At 44.7% G+C, this 20,326-nt stretch overlaps 2 protein-coding genes and 1 pseudogene across 3 annotated transcripts; 2 read left to right on the forward strand and 1 right to left on the reverse strand.

Annotated features, from left to right (window-relative positions):
* Positions 1-647: 647 nt before the first annotated feature.
* On the forward strand, positions 648-7,980 carry sdf4 (stromal cell derived factor 4). Of its 2 annotated transcripts, none has more exons than XM_053424001.1 (7): positions 648-757; positions 3,330-3,646; positions 3,889-4,025; positions 4,213-4,326; positions 4,975-5,133; positions 5,694-5,869; positions 6,220-7,980. In XM_053424001.1, exons 2-7 carry the CDS (start codon positions 3,336-3,338, stop codon positions 6,394-6,396), a joined length of 1,074 nt encoding a protein of 357 aa, XP_053279976.1. In that variant the 5' UTR covers positions 648-757; positions 3,330-3,335; the 3' UTR covers positions 6,397-7,980. The 2 variants fall into 2 exon arrangements, with proteins under 2 accessions (XP_053279976.1, XP_053279977.1); XM_053424002.1 differs by lacking the exon at positions 648-757 and adding an exon at positions 3,192-3,241.
* Positions 1,251-3,047, forward strand: LOC128441863 (stress-induced-phosphoprotein 1-like; annotated as a pseudogene).
* A 1,403-nt stretch (positions 7,981-9,383) lies between the features above and the next one.
* Positions 9,384-19,859, reverse strand: hipk1a (homeodomain interacting protein kinase 1a). The gene is made up of 17 exons (XM_053424006.1): positions 19,492-19,859; positions 16,606-17,336; positions 15,292-15,665; positions 15,078-15,201; positions 14,315-14,434; positions 14,125-14,211; positions 13,811-13,992; positions 13,562-13,712; positions 13,264-13,468; positions 12,900-13,018; positions 11,596-11,699; positions 10,841-10,993; positions 10,753-10,754; positions 10,507-10,663; positions 10,223-10,416; positions 9,994-10,127; positions 9,384-9,827 (listed from the first exon to the last, which is right to left on the reverse strand). Exons 1-17 carry the CDS (start codon positions 19,526-19,528, stop codon positions 9,396-9,398), a joined length of 3,306 nt encoding a protein of 1,101 aa, XP_053279981.1. The 5' UTR covers positions 19,529-19,859; the 3' UTR covers positions 9,384-9,395.
* Positions 19,860-20,326: the final 467 nt, after the last annotated feature.

Raw genomic sequence — 20,326 nt, forward strand, 5'->3', positions numbered from 1 at the left:
TCAGCAAAAGTGTAATTAAAAAATCTGTGTGAACTCACTTTCACAATCATAAAATTATTAAAGTTTGAGGTGGACATATAAAGAAGGCTATAATTAAAAGGTTAAGAGGCCTGTTATTGAATTGAAATTTGCTGGAGATGTTTTTAAGACATAACTGACACAATATGACAATACATAAATTATGAACTCATTAATATGGCGTCTGTCTTTATGATACAATGAAGGGGACAAAAGGGAAAGTGAAAACAAATTGGGGCAGAGGGTTGTGATGTGAATGTGATTGTGCTACTAGGAACAACATGTAACAGGTAAAATAGGAACATTTTATTAATTTTCATTATTTAAAAATTAAAACTTTCCCACACTGCTGGGTTTCAGGCGGTTTCTTATTTTTTAAAGTCCCAAGTCCACCAAATGTGAGGGGGGGGGGGGGTCCATTGCGTTTCTCTGCCGCTTATATTTCGAATTTCCTGACTTAGTCACGTGGTACGGCCGAAAATCACCACATACGTCATCACCAAAGGACTCGATCCACATCTTCCTGCATTTACGCGACACACGTTTCAACTCCTCCTCAACCCGGAAGAACACGTCACTCACTACAGTCCGGACTGGAGCCACCGCAGGTCCGTGTTCAGCGGTCGCTCCCCCCACCCCACCCGCCCGGTAACTCACCACCGCAGCTAGCTGTCGGTCCTCCACCCGAAGTCGGATCGACTCCTCCCGCAGCGTCGCGGTCAGTTACCGAGACTGAGAGGTCGGTGGTTTACTTTTATTATATTTAGCTAGCTTCTCGTTAGCCTGCCCTTGCTAGCTACTTAGCGTAACTACGTCGCTTAATGATCCAGGTGATGTATTTATATGAATGAACCGTCGTCATGACCCCAATGGTTTAATGATGACGACACATTAATAAGTTAATAAAGTAAATGGTTAGTAGTTAACTAAAAAGGTGTTGTCAGCTAAATTAATCTCATGTTGTTGTGTTCAGGAAACACTTAAAATCCTGTTAAATTCAAATCAATAACGTTTAGCAAACTATTTCAAACATTTAACTATACTTTTCTTTTGTATTTCCACCATTTACCACTTGAATATTTTATTGTTTACTTGTATACAATGTGTATTTTTACCTATTTATTTCAAATATGTCTGTTACTTGTACAGTTTACATTACTCCTAGCTACCTTTTTCTTATTATCTACAGTAAATAATAGGAAAAAGGTAGCTAGGAGTAATGTAAACTGTCTATGGAGTTATGTTTAAGGTTTAGATTCTACATCTTAAACATAACTCCATCGATACAGAGAAGTGCTGGAGCTGCTAACCCACCTCCTCCTCCCAAACCCAAAGAGAAAGACCTTCCACGAAACAAGAGAAAGTCCTTGAAGGAAAAATAACTTGGGAATGCTGCTTATAAGAATAAGGATTTTAAAGCAGCGCTGAAACCCTAACCCATGCAAAAGCAATCAAACATGACCCCACCAACATGATGTACATCTCTAATCAAGCAGCCGTCTACTTTGAAAAGGGAGATTTTGAGAAGTCTAGAAGACTACCGACAAATTGCAAAGGCCTTGGCTCGGATTTGAAATTCATACTTTAAGCAGGAAAAATACAAAGAAGCGGTTCAGTTTTTCAACGAGAGTTTGTCGGAGCATCGGACTCCTGACGTCTCGAAGAAGTGTCAGCAGGCAGAGAAGATCCTGAAGGAGCAGGAGGAAGTCGCCTGCATCAACCCAGATCTAGCCCTGGAAGAGAAGAACAAGGGAAACGGGGCCTTCAAGAAAGGTGACTGTCACTTAGCCATGAAACATTACTCTGAGGCGATCAAGAGGAAACCAAATGATGCCAAACTCTTCAGTTACCGATCCGCCTGCTACACAAAGCTGTTGGAGTTTCCACTTGCCCTCAGGGATTGTGAAGACTGCATCAGACTTGAGCCTGCATTCATAAAAGGCTACACACGTAAAGGAGCTGCTTTGGAAGCCATGAAAGATTATTCCAAAGCAATGGATGCTTACCAGAAGGCAATGGAGATGGACTCCTCCTCAAAGGAAGCCACGGAGGGCATGCAGCGCTGTTTGGTCAGACGGACCACGAGGAACGACAGCCCTGAGGACGTGAAGCAACAGGGCGATGTCTGACCCCAACGTGCAGCAGATACTGTCCGACCCGGCCATGTGCATGATCCTGGAGTAAATCCAGAACGACGCTCAGCGACCACTTGAAGAATCCAGATATCGCTCTGAAGATTCTGAAACTCATTGATATTGGAGTGACAGCCATTCGTTGATGAGAGATTCGACAGATGTTGAAGAATCTCCCACAGCTGAAGTGGAACAACATGCAAAACCCTCTGTAATACGACATCCTATTTTCTTGCCTTCAAATTCAAAATTATATTGTCCTTAGTCTCCCTGAGAATAAGTGTGTATGTCTCAATGCAGTGAACCAGTGTGTTCAGTGTTTAAAGGGGAAATCCTCCCTAAAGCAGTTCACACATTCATGTCACCATATGAAACTGTTTTGAAGGGAATAAAAAGATTTTAAAAAATAATTATTTCTAGACTTTTATTCTTATAAGTTGATCACAAATTGAAATTGTCAACACTTTTATATTGTTATCTTTCAGGCGGCCTTCTGTCTGCTTGATATTTGTGTCCAGCTCATATCAGGAAAGTTATTCTGTGATTGATGAGCAAAGTTAAACATGAAAGTAGGAAAATTGCTTGGCCTGAATATTTCCAAATCAGAATAATGTTATGATTGAAGGGTGGATTGCAGTTATTGGTTAAATAGTCAAATAGAATAACACTCTGTAGAGCACATACCTTTGCCAAGGACCAATAGTCCCGTCTGTTTCAATCAAGCTTCACCGAATTGAACACACTACATGAATTATTCCCTGGTAAATACAAAAAAAAAAACATCTGGCCGGTAGAAATCCTCACAAAAAGGTTTTTAACTTTGTTTACCCTTTTTGTTTAAAACTTTAACCTTTTTCACAGGACTATAAATGAATTCCATTTGTTTTTATGTCCTGATAAAATCAATCTATCACACACAGTTTGTTTTCTGTGTTTATCTTTTGTTTGTTTTGAACTTTGTATATCTGTGTTTTCCTGGATGTGAAACCGTTGAGTCTATTTGTTCACCTTTTATGTAAATGTGTCAAAGTTGAGAGAAACCGGACTTTCCAGTGGGCTGCTCGTGGAACAGGAACGCAGCCCTGCAGGCTGTCAGTTTGCATTGTTCAGTCTTTGCCTTTACTGAGTTCGCCGTCATTTTCTATAGGTCGTTAACATATTTCTTTTAAAATTCCACAGACAACCATGGCCGTTTGGAGGATACTGTGGTGCAGAAACATCATGGCTGCATCTCTGCTGCTCTGTGTTCTTCTTCACGCCATGGACGTGCATGCACGACCAGCCAACATGTCGGCCCTTAAAGAAAAGCCTGTGTCCAACAAGGACGAGAACGAGATCCTGCCTCCGGACCACCTGAACGGGGTGAAGCTGGAGCTGGACGGACACCTCAACAAGGACTTCCATCAGGAGGTGTTCCTGGGGAAAGACCTGGAGGAGTTCGAGGAGGACTCCGAGCCAAGGAGGAACAGGAAGAAGCTAATTGAGATCTTCACCAAGTAAGACCTGTTTGTCACTCACTGAATCTCTGTCATGGGTTTACACTGCTCCGGTCTGCTGGTCACGTTCTTCAGGAATCACCAGCAGGAAGTCAGGATTTAAAATGCTCAACCTTTATTCTGTAATTACTTTTCTGTTATTAGAAGCTGAAGAATTCCCTGTGAATAGTAATGACAGTGCTAATGTTCAATAACTGGAGCTTTATTTCACTAACTTCTCTTTTTAAATTCCCCGTCTACAGAGTTGATTTCAACCTGGATAGAAGTGTCAGCGCCAAGGAGATGCAGCGCTGGATCATGGAGAAGACGGAGGAGCACTTCCAGGAGGCCACGAAGGAGAACAAGAACCATTTCCATGCTGTTGACCCGGACGGAGACGGTAAGAGAACATAAACAAGCACAAAGTCACATAAAGTCACATAAAGTCACATAAACAAGCACAAAGTCACAACAAAGTCGCACAAAGTCACAACAAAGTCACAACAAAGTCACACCCACTTCTGTCTCCAAAGACTCCACTCCGCATTTCTCTGTTTTCAAATTGTGAACTCATTGCTCCTCCGCAGGTCGCGTGACGTGGGATGAATACAGAATCAAATTTCTGGGCAGCAAAGGATTCAATGAAAAAGAAATTGCTGAGAAGATAACGAATAATGAAGATTTGAAACTGGATGAGGAAAGTAAGTATAAAACATTTTTGGAATAGTGCTGGGTAAGATTGATGGATTTGATGATGATTTGTGGAAAGGGATTCTCAGAGGGGCTAAAGCTGGAACTTTAACAAGGAACCCTCTCACCTGTTGTATCATTAATAGTATTAAAGTATATATTACTCCTAAGCAGTTACGTGAACATATTTCTTATTTAACATGAAGAACTAGTGCCAACACATTCTTTGTTTAACACCAGAGACTTCACATCAACCGCGAAGAGGTCAACAAAACCAATAGGTGAACTGTTTGCACTTGTCTTCAGTTTATTAACATTAGATTTAAAATCAAATCAACAGTGAGCCAGTGTCAATTAGACAACACCCAATGTAAACACACAAAATCCACACAGAGCGTTGACAAAGGGCGAAGGAAGTTCCTCATGGCTCTGGTGGATGCATCATGTGCTCCTCGGTGTTATTAATAGTAAGAAGGAAGAAGCACTGACTTAAGAGAAACTAGTTTTACCAGTTAATATTAAAGTAATATATTTTAAAGCAAGTCCTATCCCACAATGTTTTAACATAACCACAGATGCCTGTCGCCGCTAAATCTGTGAATATGATCTGCAGACAGTTAAAATCTGACTGAGCTCTTCCTTCATTTTCCTCACTGCAGCTCAGGAGGTTCTGGAAAGCCTGAAGGATCGCTGGTTCCAGGCCGACAGCCCCCCCGCCGACCAGCTGCTGAACGAGCAGGAGTTCCTGTCCTTCCTCCACCCGGAGCACAGCAAAGGAATGCTCCAGTACATGGTGAAGGAGATCGTTCGGGACCTAGGTGCAGTTTACCTCGAATATCTGAGTCATGAGCGTTGTTGTTTTAAAACTGGGGGAGAGGAAATATCTGTCTCTGTCCCCGTTAAATGTTCAATCGTCCAGTTGTTTACTTTGTTGGTTTGTCGGGCAGATAGTGTTTTCTGTCAAAAAGCTGATTCAGCCATAGTTTGAGCTCTGTGGAGAGTTTAACAGTCTCTCAGCTCAGTGTTTTGGTTTTTATGACTGATCGCAGCGAGAGTGAACTGAAACCGTAAAGTTCTAAAGCCATAAAACCAAAATACTGAGTTAAAAGATGATAAAACTTTCTGCCGAGTGGAATCTGTGGCTTTTTTTGTTCCAAACAAAACTCCTCACATAACATGAAGTCATTTCAAACATTGTACTTTGCTCAGAGAAAGTTCTGTTCTTCACTTCGTGAGGTGATCTGACTTTTGTTTTGTTAGCGTGTGTAAATATTGCTTCAGCAGCTCTGTTTAGCTTAGATTCTTAAACAAATATAGAACAGGCGTGGATGACATTAACTGGGTCATGTAAATATTTCCTCCTTGCTTTGCTTCGCAGACCAGGACGGTGATAAGAAACTGACCCTGTCGGAGTTCATCTCTCTGCCCGTGGGCACCGTGGAGAACCAGCAGGCCCAGGACATCGATGACGACTGGGTTCGAGAGAGGAAGAAGGAGTTCGAGGACGTCATCGACTCAAACCACGATGGCATCGTCACCATGGAGGAGCTGGAGGTCAGTGGTTAAAGTGGGAAGTCTTTGACGGGAGGTTTAGGTCACAGGTTCCTCTATTGACTAAACCAGTTGATCTACATTTCAAACACTTTTCTACATAATTTGGTTAATCAGGGAATTCTTGATTTTCCTAAAACAGGGATGTAACATGCAAATAGTAACAGGTTTTGTACAGAGGTTTTGTTCACTAATGCACAGTTTGGCTTAAACAGGAGGAATCTATATTTACACCTCGTCTATAAGTGTATTCTTGTGTTTTCTAAATTTTGTGTTTTAAATGTGAGATTGTGTTGAACCTTCATCACCACTGACATCCGTCCTCTGGCCTGTCCCCCTGTGTGTTTGTTCAGGGGTACATGGACCCGATGAACGAGCACAACGCTCTGAACGAGGCCAAGCAGATGATCGCCGTCGCAGATGAGAATCAGAATCATAACTTGGAGCTGGACGAGATCCTCAAGTACAGCGAATACTTCACGGGCAGCAAGCTCATGGATTATGCCAGAAATGTTCACGAGGAATTCTGAGGACGCGTTCGTCCTCCGTCTGCTCGGCGAGGCCGGGCGGCGGCGTCCTGCATCTGCTTCAGGGACAGGCCAGTAACAGAGGCAACCTAACGATAGGATGTTGTAGTGTGCAATTGTGTGTTTAACGCCGAGCCCCGACGGCCTCTTTCACTGCTGACTCCAGGTAGTACGCCCTTCACCCTGCGCTGTCGGCCACCCAGCAGCGTGGACACGGTCAGCCGGCCGTGTGCCGCACGGCAGCGACTCCAAATCAATTTGTGTTTCAAAGTCAAATGTGTGTTTATGAGGATTATTAGATTTTCTTTTCCGTGGTGCGGTGGTGAGAGAGTCTGTTCAGCCGGGCGAGTTGTGTGTGTGTGTCTGTGTGTGTGAGATGCAGGATCTGTTGTTTTTAGCTGGCGTGTCTGTAAACAGTGTAAATATTCATGGTCACATACCAATGTAAAAGGTTGGTAGAAGTAAATATATAAATAAGCAGCTTAAAGGAACAACCCTGCTAGAGAAACCAGATAATTATATAGAGTTTATTTCTCTCACACAGACTTCTCACTGTCATTTATTCTGCCATGTTCAAGAGGGTTGAGGTGGGGGGGGGGGTCGGGGGTGTCAGCAGTGATGCACAATTTCACTGGTTTCCATAAAATCCGTCCTTTTTTCAGATATTAAAAAAAAATCAATAGGCTTGAATTAATGGAAGATGTGGAGAATAGATTAATATATAAGAGCTATGTGTCATTTTCATGGAGGATGTTATGCTAGCTAAAGATGGCCGACTCTTATACAATAGTGAAGTATGAAGTATACGGTTGTCGCCATCTTGCTGCCTAAAACGACAAAAACTATCTTTGAGAATTATTTATCCCACATGTGTTAGGACTTTTCAATTTGGTCCGTTTCTGGCGGGTGGGTGTGTCCTGACCTCATGACCTCATGACCTATACTGCAGCCAGCCAGCAGGGGGCGAGCAGAACATTTCGTCTTCACTTTTCAAGAGTGGTCTCGTTCATTTATTTTTACATTTTTTTTTTACAGTTTGTGCATTTGGACCGATGGAAGGAAAAGCTTGTGGCACCAATAAGACTCATGTGGTCTCCAAAATGGAAACTGTTGTTTACATGGTTCCGTGTGTGTGTGTGTCTGTGTGTCTGTGTTCGTGTCAGGTCAGAATGTTTCCTGTGGTAAAAGCCTGTTTAGTTTTTATCACTACAAACAATCTGATTTATGAACGTGTGAGTGAAGTTAAAATCATATCTTTGTAATCTGGATCAGCTGTATGTTTGAGCAGTGGAAGCTGAACTCTTGTCAGATTTGAAAGTTTCCTCTCCATCCTATTTTCCGTTTTGAAGGCTCTGGATTTATTACTCCACTTGCACCATGTTTCTAAACGCATGCACAAGCTGTGGAATCACATTCCTCCGCTTCCTGTGGACCTGTGGACGATTTGGATCCGGCCACAGTCTCTCGTCTTTTCCTCGGTCCTGTTCGGATTGTAAAATACGATTTCAGATAACAGAATGTTAACACAGCTTTATAAAATGTATCGCAAACATACTGGTAAACAATAAATATTTCTTATCAAGTGAAGAGCGGCTGGTTACATGTGTTTGGGGACTGTTAACTCCGCCCCTGTTTGTTTGTCTGTTCAGCCTGATTCAAAAACTATTGAAGGGAGTTCGATAAAACTTGGAGGAACATGAGCAAAGAAAGATCTCATTTAATTTTACCACCTGGAAAAATTCTGCCTGATATTATTGACTGATTAGCGTATAAACAACACCTCACTCATGCTGTAACATCCAACACTGGATTAAAATGAAAGGAAAATACATTTGTAGACGTAAACATGCAGGACATTTTTCACAGTTTATTAATTGTTAATAAAATAAATAGTCTTCTGTGTTTTGAGTAGATTTTATTGCGTACATACGGGTTAAGGTTCGTTGTGGGTTCTATGTCACGTAGCACAACACAACACAGCAGGAATGACATCATCTCAGTCTAGTTGAGAAGCAGCAACGTACTGAACATCGATGAATCAGGCGGATTTCATTATTCACAATTCAAATGCAAATACAGTGGTCATCTAAATGGCTTCAACTCTCACGTGATGAGTATCGATCAGATGTCAATGTGCACGCTTCACTTCACAGACGTGACAAGACAAGAGCTTTTACACCCCCCCCCCCTCTGAACATCACATCCAACTCAACACGCTGCATCGTTCAACACACCGACCACATGAACGTGATGAAGTCAATGTACTGAAACAGAACTAACATGGAACACAGACACTTCATTACAACCAAACAATACAGAGGTCACCTCCTTGATATTTACAAACGAAGAACAGATAACACAAACACACACACACGAGGTACAGTCATAACGAAAACACACAACATATTCATCTAACTCATCACAACGTGCCGACATATTTAGCTTTAAAAGAACCAAAGAACTTGGCCTCGATATTTAAGGCGATTGTGTAAATGCGAATGCAACTTTTAAACAATTATTACATGAATAATAATAAAAAATAATAGAGCAGCATAATAGTCAAGTTCCAGTTTTCATCAACACTAAAATTCCATTTTGTGTTTTACGTGTTCAGGATCAACACAAAGTTCAGTCGAGAAGTTTGATCACATTAATTTGATCACTGTGTTTAAAAGTGGCAACGAGCTCAATAAACGCTCTCAAAGTTAAATCAAACCTCGTCCTCGATGTTAAACTTCAAACCTAATCTGCTGAATCTGAATTGAAACACTTCCAGACCCGAGCTGTTGATGTTCTGTGATTCAACGCAACACAAACTCCAAAGTACGAATAGATTAAAAAAACGTGTGCGATTGAAATAAAAACGGAGAAAACAAACACTGGGCTTTAAAGGAAAAGTCCAATCACAGCCGCCTGTGATGAGCTTGTGCTCGTCTCTAGTCTCGGTCTAAATTTGGTTTTCATGCAGAGCGTCCGCCCCCCCCCCCCCCCCCCCCCAGTCTTTACAGGTAGGGGTACTGGTTGAGTTTCCGTTGGTAAGCAGCACTGGTGCGTTGGAACGGCTGCTCCCCGAGCGGCAGCGGAGGCGGCGGCTGAGGGAGGAGGTGCTGGTGGTGGCTGGCGTACTGTGCCGGAGCCGAACCTCCCAGGACCAGGCTGCCGCTCTTCTGCAGCAGCGCCAGAGAGGAGAAGGCCCCGCCCGCTCTGCTGTGGCGAGACGAGACACCGTGCATCTGATCCACCGCCTGGGACACGGAGGCCAGGGCGGCGGACGCCGGGTACGCGTACAGGTTGGGCGTGGAGGTGAAGAGGGCGTTGTCCTGGAGGCGGTAGGAGGAGTGGGAGGAGACGGGAGGGGGGTAGGTGGGCGGCCGCCTCAGGGAACTACTGCTTCCTGTTGGGTCGTCGGATGATGACATCACAGACTGTTGAACCTGTAACGACAGAGCGGAGAGAACATGTGGTTTACAAGAATTATGTTTATTAGATCTAGGTTTTGTTAATTTAATCCGAATGGTCTTGTAACATATTCCTTCAAAATAAGAGCATTCAATCTAATAAACAGACAACTGTGTGATTGCAGTTGTTGAAAGTTGTGACCTGACTCAGGTTGAGAGGCTGAGACCTGCTGGAGGCCGACTGCCTCTGACTGCGCTCTGTGTTAGAATCTCCTGATCGACTGGACTGAAGAGTCGAGGACTTCTTGGACTTTCCAACACTGCTTGTAGTTTGATCTACCAGCAGAAAACAAAGATAGAACACAGTGAGCACAGAGAAGAGTTTAAATTCCAGCTGTTAGAGGTAAAACACTGACGCAGCTCGATCCAACCTGGAGCAGCTGGAGCTTTGTGGGTTGTGCTCTCTCCAGACTGGCTCTTCACAGAGGGCAGGGTGACTGCCAGGGCCTTGGCGGGCTGGGAGGAGGCCTTGGGGCTGAGGGGGCTGCTGGTGGAGGAGTCGGAGTCATGGGAGTCGTGCACCGTCACGCAGCTGATCACGTTGGGCCTCTGGCTCGTTCCGGAGCTGCAGGAGAAAAAGGGAAAATTATAGTATCAGCAAATCAAAACCTCTCAATGTTACTCTGGTAATTCTTCAGACAGGAAGAGAGCTCACCACGCCGCAGGGAACTTCCTGTCGCCCTCATCCTCCGAGTCGCTGTGGATGGTGATGATGCTGACGGCGGGACTGGGTGTGTCAGAGATGACGATGGGCTGAGACTGGTCCCCGCCGAGGGCAGACGTGTTGTGGACCACAGTGTGGGCTGAGTGCACTGAGGACACCGGCCTGCAGGGGGACAGACAATCTGTCACTGCCTCATTCCAAACAAACTCTGGTTGATTTCACGTGATAGGTTCGGACATCTGACCACAGGGGGGCGCTGAAGGTCAGGGAAGACCTGCTCCCTAACAACACGGACATTTCAGAGTGTGATGGTTTGACTGGGTACCTGGCTCTGGTCTCTGCGTGTCGCGCCCTGGACCTCTTGCCCTGTTGGGCTCTGGAGTGAGCGGCCCCTGAGCTGTGGTTCTGGGAGGCAGCGTGACGGCCGACGCCAGCGTCCTGCTGGGCGACGCCCTCGTACTGGCTTCCATGACGCCCCCTTTGGAGAAGAAAAGAATCATTTTTACTAAACAGCATCACTTCTTTATGGCTGTCTGGTCATTTACAAACAGAACCATTACATTTTAATATCAGGACGTTTCAAAGCAACACTTTTTAACCTTAAAAAGTTGGTTCAGTAGAGAATGTTTCCTCCTTCATTCCCTCTCTTCACCCTGAACGTCTGTTCTCTAACTCTGGTGAGTGGGTTCGATTTCCTGTCAGAAGAACTGACTGAGAGTCACAGCTTCAACTGTCACAATCAGCTCCAGCAAGTTGAAGAGTGAAGCTGAACTGAGATCAGTTAAAAAGACTGAGAAGTTATTAAAAACCAGAGTTTGTGTTTAATATTCCGCAGTTAACAGGACACTTTCTAAACAGAGTTTGGTGGATTTGTAACAGCAGCAGCTCTTCTGGTTCAGTAAGCCGGGGATTATGGGTAATATCCACCGTGAGTGGAACTACACAGTCAGACCTCCACTCAACACATTGGTAGACTTTGTTTTTGTCTCTATAAACCACTTAATCCCTCTGATACGGAGCAAGACAGAGTTACATAGTGTTGCTTTAAAATAAAAAAAGTGCCTCTTCGACCGAACTCACCTCCAGACAGACGCTTGCTGACTGTCAGAGACGGGAGCTTCCATCGCCATCGTTTGCCAGGTGGAGGGGATGAGTATCTGCTGTGTGCCGGCCGGCCAGCCCTGCTGCATTAACACACAGAAATAAAATTGACTGTAGTATATATGATATGATAATGACTGCAGTGGACAGTTTATGAGAATGTATCTAAGTGCTGTGTGTTGAACATAGTGGAAAAAGAAGGTGGAATTATTTCCTCAGAGAATGATACTGGAAGAAAAGACATGCAGCCTGAAGACAAACACAAAGGTGTCCATCTCCGTCCTTCACCAAGTCACAGAGACGCTGTCACATCAGAGATACAAAAGGCTGAAGAGGAGATGTTCCTGTGCAGAGAAGGAACTGCTTGTTGCTGCAGAAGAAGATGAGCTACAGCGAAAGAGCGGAAAGAAAGAACCTGAAAGGAATGAGTCTGAGATAAGGAAGCTGTCAACGCTGGTCTCATGGCTATGGGGACCAGACCTGAAGTTCCTGAAGCTTAAACAAATGTTGTCTATGTAATTAATGGGAAACACTGCTGAGTCCATGAGCTCATTACTGACCATGACCTTTCAAAAATGCAACTTAGAGTTGGTAGTTAGAGGAACACCAGGAGAGTGAGCTCCACATGCGTCGCATGCTTTGCGGCAAAACACCGACATAACAAAAAAAGTCCTCGGAGTAAGAAGGAAGAGTTTTGGAACAAAGTGGCTGTTGTGATTGTGTTTTACCAGCGTGGAGGCTTTCTGGTCCAGACAGCTGCAGAGGTTTCCACCCCTACAGCCAACTGGCAGCCGGGACGAGCCTAAACGTGGCACCGCCGCCACTGAGGCGTACAGGCTGCCAAACAGCAGGGGGTCGAGGGAGGCCTGGGAGGAGGGAGTGAGGGGAGGGTGGAGGGAGGGAGCGATAGGACAACAACACAGACACAGACATGCTTCATGTTCTGATGAATCCTAAAGAGGACGAAGACTGATGAAGACTCCGCCTCAGATCAAGAGGTTTGAGTTAGTGATATTCACAGTCCAGGAGGTCGGCTCCATTTTGGATCTACCCACCTGTTTCTCATTAAAACTTATAAAACACATGATGTAAAAGTTTTCTGCCAGATGTTCAAACAAAGAACAAGTATCAAAGCAGTTTACCTGAGCACAGCACCATAAGTACAGAGTAACTGTACTTAGTTACATTCCACCACTGCTGATGCTGATCAATTCAACCCTGATGAATTTAATACTGGATTCAGGTTCATTAAAACGTCTGTTCAGAGCCACACTGGTTCCTACCTGTGCCAGCATGCCGGGCTGGATGTGAAGAGACTGGGACGACTGGTTCTGAGGAACCAATGGCACCGAGTTGTCCATCCTCACTGGATAACCAGAGGGCTTATTAGAAGTTTGAAGACCTAGAAGGTAAGATGAGGCAGATTATGTCAAAAATATAACACCCACACAAAAGAGAAATATAAAATAAAGAATATAAGACATTATGAAATAAGCTGAACGGAAAGAAAAAACTTTTTCTATCCTTTGTTTATCTTAAGTCAAAGTATAATGTGTATTGCTCTAATTCATGCTGTTGCTCTTTGGTCAAATTATTATAGAACCTCAGATTATTTTCTTTGCGGCAAAAACAAAATAATATTCTCACCCTGGATGGTGGGGGGGCACACGATGAGTGTTTGCTGGAAGGGCTCCGTCTGGGTGCAGAGCTGGGTGGGTCTGGTCTGCAGCGGCACGCCCTGCTGGGTGAGGCCGGGGATGTTGATGGTGGCCTGCTGGTAGAGGCCGGGCTGGTAGTTCAGCAGCGGGACGTTGCTGCTCAGGGACAGGGACTGTCCTCCTGTCGAGGACATCTGGAAAACACAGGAGTCAGGGGAAAACACTTTGTTAACGTTTGAAAAGTAGAACAAAATGACTCTGACCCAGATCCCAGTTGGTTCACTCACCTGATTGTGCTGGTTTAATTGGCTGCTGAAGGTGACCGTGAGGTTGGTGGCTGCACTCGGGGGGTTGTTGCTGGCAAACAGGTTCTTCCCGTTCTCAAAGGCGCTGCATCTGCGTTTGCATATGTCCATGTTTTGGAAGCAGGACTTCACACTGAAAGTAGAGGAGATAAAAGATGGATTCCATGGGTCAACGAGCCAATACAACTCAATACTTCTCCTGATGAACCATTAAAAAACCTCCTGTCTTACTGGGAGCTGTGAGGAAAGTGCAGCAGGTGGGTCATGGTGACAAACGGGTGGTTCAGAGTCTTCATGGGCGTGATGCGTTTGTCTGCGTCGAGCGTCAGCATCTTCTTCAGCAGGTCGATGAACTCCCGCCTGTCGGCCTTCTCTGCCAGGACGTCCGTCCCCTCCAGGTTGGTCATATTCACCTGCCGGGGGTCAAGATGTTTGTGTAGAATAAACAGGTCCGGTGATTATATTCAAATCAGCTGCAGAAGCTCACCTGACTCCTCCATCCCTTTGGAGGCATTGACGATAATGTTCTCTTAACTGTTCCTCACCTGCATCATATCATCCAGACAGTTGAAGATGTATTTTCTCGCCTCCTTTGACTTGATCCCCATCTCGGCCTCTTGCTCTGCAGGTGTCTGCAGAAAAAAGAACCACAGCACGAGCTCAGTCAATGTCCTGTGAAGATGCTGCAGCAGACATGTTGTGACTGATGACCTGGTCCCGCAGAGAGACACCTACTTTGAGTCTCCAGAGGGGGTAGCTGGAGTCGGGGCCTCGGTTGAAGAAGCGGCAGGTCTTGGTCCCTGCACTCAGCAGGTACTCTGCTGGAAGCCCCTGGGTCTGAGAGATGTAACGAATCTGAAAGAGAAATGCAAACAATATAAAAAATGTCATCGGCTAGTGTGAGAGAAAGAGACGTACAGTTAAAGTTAAATCCACCGGAGGTTTAAACACTGACATGAGGAAACAAGTGAAAACACGCAGAACTTAAAGACTTTAAAGGAATATCTTCCCTCTGGTGTCTGACACCCTGACAAACCTGCTATGACTCTAACGACTCCACTGCCAGCAGCAGTTATCACCGACTCTCACACCTCGTACACATTCACTGATGAAGTGCTAAGAGCTCTTGAGGGAGCAGTTCAACCGTTTTTGAAAAATGTGTTTATTTGCCTTCTAGCTGAGATTTCAATGAGAGGGTTGATACTAGGAGGCATTAGCTTTGTACTGTGTACTATGTTGTTTATGGACTTTTTCAAGACATTTCAAATAGAGCACATGTTGGAGGCATCAACGGAAACAATGCTCATTCATATTTATGCGTTTCCAAACTCTATTGTGTTTCCGTTGTTTTGCTTAACTTGCACTTTGTACGGTAGAAGTTTAAAAAAGCTCCACTTTTCAAGCACTTTCAAACGATATGAGATCAAAATGAGTTAGTGGATGAACCTGGTGTATATTCATCTGGTTGTGTAGTTTACTACAGTTAGCATGGCAGCACCTGGTCGTACTCGGAGGCCCCAGGGTAGAGGGGCCATCCCAGAAACAGCTCAGCAATGACGCATCCCAAAGACCACATGTCGATGGCTTCACAGAAAGGAAGACCCAGGATGATCTCCGGAGCTCTGCAGGAATGGAAAACAAATCACAGCTGATAGTTTACATGTAGCAGACATGATGAGGGGATGGTTCACTGCACAGACTGGAACTCTCACCTGTAGTATCGTGACTGCAGGTAGGTGGAGCAAAGCGCTTTGGACACGTGGCTGGCCGAGCCGAAATCAATGACCTTCACTCGGTAGGGCTGCCTCAGAGGATCCACCAGCATGATGTTTTCAGGCTTCAGGTCGGCATGGATCAGCCCCAAGCTCTTCAGCTTCATCAGCGCCGTGGAGACCTGCTGCAGGATGGGCCGGATGCACTTGAGCAGCAGCGGGCTGAACTTGCTGTGCTTCAGGAAGTCGTAGAGGTTCTGCTCCAGCATCTCAAACACAAGGCACGTGTGGTTCTTGTGCTGGAAACACTCGTACGAGCGGACGAAGTTGAACTCGTCAGCGTTCTCTGTGCTCAGCCTGCTGAGGATGCTCACCTGCCAACGGGATTCAGAAGGTGAATCAATGTGTACTATACATGCTTCAGTACACAGCTCCCCCCCCCCCCCGTGTGTCCACAGGTTTAATTAACTTTATCAGTTTCACATCCATCCCTCCATTATCTAAACCACTTATCCTTTAAGGGTTGCAAGGGGGCTGGAGCCGATCCCAGCAGGCATAGGGCGAGAAGCACTTTCTGAGAGTGTCCACTCGAGGCGCTATCTCTACTTTCCTAGGACAGAGATATCTGAACAGGCATTCTCCAGGACATCTCTCAAACTTATCAGACTAATAGCACAAGACTGATCCCACAGCATGTGGACATGTTGAAGTTTCTGAACAGGGTTGATTATTGTGACTTAACTCTCATGTGCACCAGCGTGAGAATAGAGAGCTGGACTATGTGTTTTTAACCAGCAAGCCCAGGATGGTAAAACATTGATTTTAATCTGCTTTGTGTCTGAATCTTGAAGCATGCATATTTACATTTAAACCCCTTCTTATTATAAATGTTTTCATGGTACTTTATATGGTTTGAGAAAGTATTCAAAGACAGAGGAGGGCGTCAGTGGTCCGGAGATATGAGAACCATGTTGATTCTGCATCTTGTTCAGAATGTACAGACTTGCTTTGGGGGATGCAGGCAGAAAGTGTAATGCTGCATGGAGTCAATGAGTCAGAGCTTGACCCTGAATACATTGTGTTGATTAATTAATTCTGAATCAGCTCTTGGTAGTTCCTGTTTGCACCGGCCCCCCCATGAATGTAGAGACTAAACTATAACAGGAGGATTTACAAACTTAAGGAAAGACAGAAACATGAGGATTGACAGGAAAGTTCTCGGGGTTTGATCTGTGAAACTAAAGGTTGAGAGGTGACAACAGCTCTCCATCTATCCAACCTGGAGTTTTCATTCATTACAAATATCATACTCACTTCTATTTGACCTTGCCGAGCATAAGAGGGATGGTTCTTCAAGATTTTAATGGCCACTATCTCATTCGTGCCCCTCTTCCAGCATTTTGCCACCTGGCCAAAGGTGCCGCGTCCCAGGAACTCCAGCACCTCGTAGCTGTTGGACATGGAGCACAGGATCTCATGCTGCACCAGCTGGTAGTCGCCCTCACTGTGGGAGTTGCTGCTCTTCGTGGTAGAAGTGGAATGTGCTATGGATTGAGCTGTGGTGGTGCCTCCTCCACCACCGGTGCGGTTCGAGACCACGGGGGCGGAGAGCTCCTCCAGTATCTGGACGCTGTCGCTGCTGTCCACCTCCTCACTCTTCCGCTTCAGGCTGTACTGCTTGGGGTAGAGGTCAGACGGCTGGGAGGAGGACTCTGCGTCTTTGACCCGACGGCTGGAGGAGGAGGACGAGGAGGAGGAGGGAGGTCCTCGAAGGCTGCCCGTGCTGTCTGCTGCCCGCACCACCGTCTGCTCCCGGGAGCCGGCGGGCGGCGGAGGGACCTGGTTGGGGTTGAACACTGGGTTGAAGTTAGAGCCAGAGGTGGAGGGTGCAGCTCCCTGGGTGGGGCTCTGCTGGTAGAAACCATTGTCTCCCAGCTGGTTGGACGCCTCCCATGCAGGGTTCTCCACTTTGAGCCTCTTTGAACGGGAGTAGGCACTGGAGGACACGGAGGGGGAGGAGAACACCTGGAGCTGCGACGCCATGTCTGTGGAGGACAGTAAAGAGACGAAGCAAACATCAGCTGGACGTCTAACCCCCCCCCCCCCCCCCCCCCCCCCCCGAGACAAGAGGCTGAAAAAAGAGTTTGTCATATACTCCACAGTACGAAGCATCTGAACCATATCAACCCTATAAATCACATTCCACCTCCAACATCATGCTGCTAAATTGTTTGTTGCACATCTGTCATTTGATCCCTGCAGGTTCATTTCACACATTTCATCAAACTGGACTTGACACTGAACTTTGCTTCCAAACTTCCACGGCTGCACGATTCAATTAATGGTTGCACGTGTCATTTCCAATTTTCACCTTCATGCATTTCATAAAAACCACTGGAGACTTTGTGGAGTTTGAAAATGAATTATTCTTAATCTGTAACTCTTCTACTCAGATTTTTGAATAATGGGAGATATTTAAATATGTACATCAATCTGTTAAGCAACAGTAGCTATGTTGTGTGTTGCAGTGACAGTACCTGTATAGAAGTAACAGTACTTGTGTAATAGTAACACTACTTGTATAGTAGTAACAGTACTTGTGTAGCAGTAACAGTATCTGTATAGTATTAAAAGTACTCGTGTAGCAGTAACAGTACCTGTGTAGTAGTGACAGTACTTGTGTTGCAGTAACAGTACCTGTATTGAAGTAACAGTACTTGTGATATAGTAACAGTACTTGTATAGTAGTAAAAGTACTTGTGTTGCAGCAACAGTACCTGTATTGTAGTAACAGTACCTGTGTTGCAGTAACAGTACCTGTGTTGTAGTAACAGTACCTGAGTTGCAGTAACAGTACTTGTGTTGCAGTAACAGTACCTGTGTTGCAGTAACAGTACTTGTGTTGCAGTAACAGTACCTGTGTTGTAGTAATAGTACCTGTGTTGCAGTAACAGTACCTGAGTTGTAGTAACAGTACCTGAGTTGCAGTAACAGTACTTGTGTTGCATTAATAGTACCTTTGTTGCAGTAACAGTACCTGAGTTTCAGTAACAGTACTTGTGTTGCAGTAACAGTACTTGTGTTGCAGTAACAGCCCCTGTGTTGTAGTAACAGTACCTGAGTTGCAGTAACAGTACCTGTGTTGCAGTAACAGTACCTGTGTTGTAGTAACAGTACCTGAGTTGCAGTAACACTACTTGTGTTGCAGTAACAGTACCTGAGTTGCAGTAACAGTACTTGTGTTGCAGTAACAGTACTTGTGTTGCAGTAACAGCACCTATGTTGCAGTAACAGTACCTGAGTTGCAGTAACAGTACCTGTGTTGCAGTAACAGTACCTATGTTGCAGTAACAGTACCTGAGTTGCAGTAACAGTACTTGTGTTGCATTAATAGTACCTTTGTTGCAGTAACAGTACCTGTGTTGCAGTAACAGTACCTGAGTTGCAGTAACAGTACTTGTGTTGCATTAATAGTACCTTTGTTGCAGTAACAGTACTTGTGTTGCAGTAACAGTACCTGAGTTGCAGTAACACTACTTGTGTTGCAGTAACAGCACCTGTGTTGCAGTAACAGTACCTGAGTTGCAGTAACAGTACTTGTGTTGCAGTAACAGTACCTATGTTGCAGTAACAGTACCTGAGTTGCAGTAACAGTACTTGTGTTGCATTAATAGTACCTTTGTTGCAGTAACAGTACCTGTGTTGCAGTAACAGTACCTGAGTTGCAGTAACAGTACCTGTGTTGCAGTAACAGTACTTGTGTTGCAGTAACAGTACTTGTGTTGCAGTAACAGTACCTGAGTTGCAGTAACAGTACTTGTGTTGCAGTAACAGCACCTGTGTTGCAGTAACAGTACCTGAGTTGCAGTAACAGTACCTGTGTTGCAGTAACAGTACCTATGTTGCAGTAACAGTACCTGAGTTGCAGTAACAGTACTTGTGTTGCATTAATAGTACCTTTGTTGCAGTAACAGTACCTGTGTTGCAGTAACAGTACCTGAGTTGCAGTAACAGTACCTGTGTTGCAGTAACAGTACTTGTGTTGCAGTAACAGTACCTGAGTTGCAGTAACAGTACCTGTGTTGCAGTAACAGTACTTGTGTTGCAGTAACAGTACTTGTGTTGCAGTAACAGTACCTGAGTTGCAGTAACAGTACCTGTGTTGCAGTAACAGTACCTGAGTAGTAGTAGTATTAGTACCTGTAGATGTCCGGACACACCGCTGCAGTTGGGACATTAAGGTCTCACCATGTTGTCTCAGCTGCAGCTGATCACCTGAGCTGCAACAGGGAGGATGGAGGACCAGGCTAACAGCTAACTGCTAACTGCTAACAGCTAGCTACGAGCTTCCAGTCCCATGTGACTGGACTCCGAGGTCACATGATGCAGCGAGAGAGAGAAGAAACTGTCAGAAATCATCGTAACGAGCCTGAAGCCTGAAAACCCTCATCTCCATCTTCCCTCAGCTCCATCTTCACTCAGCTCCATCTTCACTCAGCTCCATCTTCCCTCAGCTCCATCTTCCCTCAGCTCCATCTTCATCCGCTGCTGCCAGTGACGTCCCACTTCCTGTCAACATGACGTCACATGACGGCCACACGTCACAATCTGTCACTCAAACACTAAACGCTTATCATCACAACTATGATTGACATCTGTTTTCAAAAGTTTATAAAGAAAGAAAAAAAACTATAAAAATACTTATTTTAATGTAAATTAAGTTATAAAACTATTCTCCACAAACTTTACTTTAAAATATCTTTAAAATAAAAGTATTCAGAAATAAAGGATCTGGACTATTAAACATAAATATCACATTTATAAAAACATAGAGATATTACTTCTGGTGAATTTATGTGAAAGTGGTGGAACTTGACCGATTTATTGACTGGACGATATAAATCAGCCGATATGAACGTTTCTGTATCTGCGTTTATTTGTTTACTGATATGTCAACGATATATAAAAACTTATTCCAATAAGTAAACAGTTCATTTATGTAAAACGAAAATTTGAATCACAGGTTTGGTTTTAA

This window comes from Pleuronectes platessa, chromosome 6, assembly GCF_947347685.1.
Source record: "Pleuronectes platessa chromosome 6, fPlePla1.1, whole genome shotgun sequence".
Classification (NCBI taxonomy): Eukaryota; Metazoa; Chordata; class Actinopteri; order Pleuronectiformes; family Pleuronectidae; genus Pleuronectes; species Pleuronectes platessa.

Coding starts and splice junctions, on each gene's coding strand:
- hipk1a (XM_053424006.1), bottom strand. CDS start 19,528: ATGTCCCAACTGCAGCGGTGTGTCCGGACATCTACAG. Junction 17,337..19,491: donor GTGTGTCCGGACATCTACAG/GTACTAATACTA, acceptor TGTCCTCCACAG/ACATGGCGTCGCAGCTCCAG. Junction 15,666..16,605: donor CTCGGCAAGGTCAAATAGAA/GTGAGTATGATA, acceptor TCCCGTTGGCAG/GTGAGCATCCTCAGCAGGCT.
- sdf4 (XM_053424001.1), top strand. CDS start 3,336: ATGGCCGTTTGGAGGATACTGTGGTGCAGAAACATCATGGCTGCATCT. Junction 3,647..3,888: donor CTAATTGAGATCTTCACCAA/GTAAGACCTGTT, acceptor CCCCGTCTACAG/AGTTGATTTCAACCTGGATA. Junction 5,870..6,219: donor TCACCATGGAGGAGCTGGAG/GTCAGTGGTTAA, acceptor GTGTTTGTTCAG/GGGTACATGGACCCGATGAA.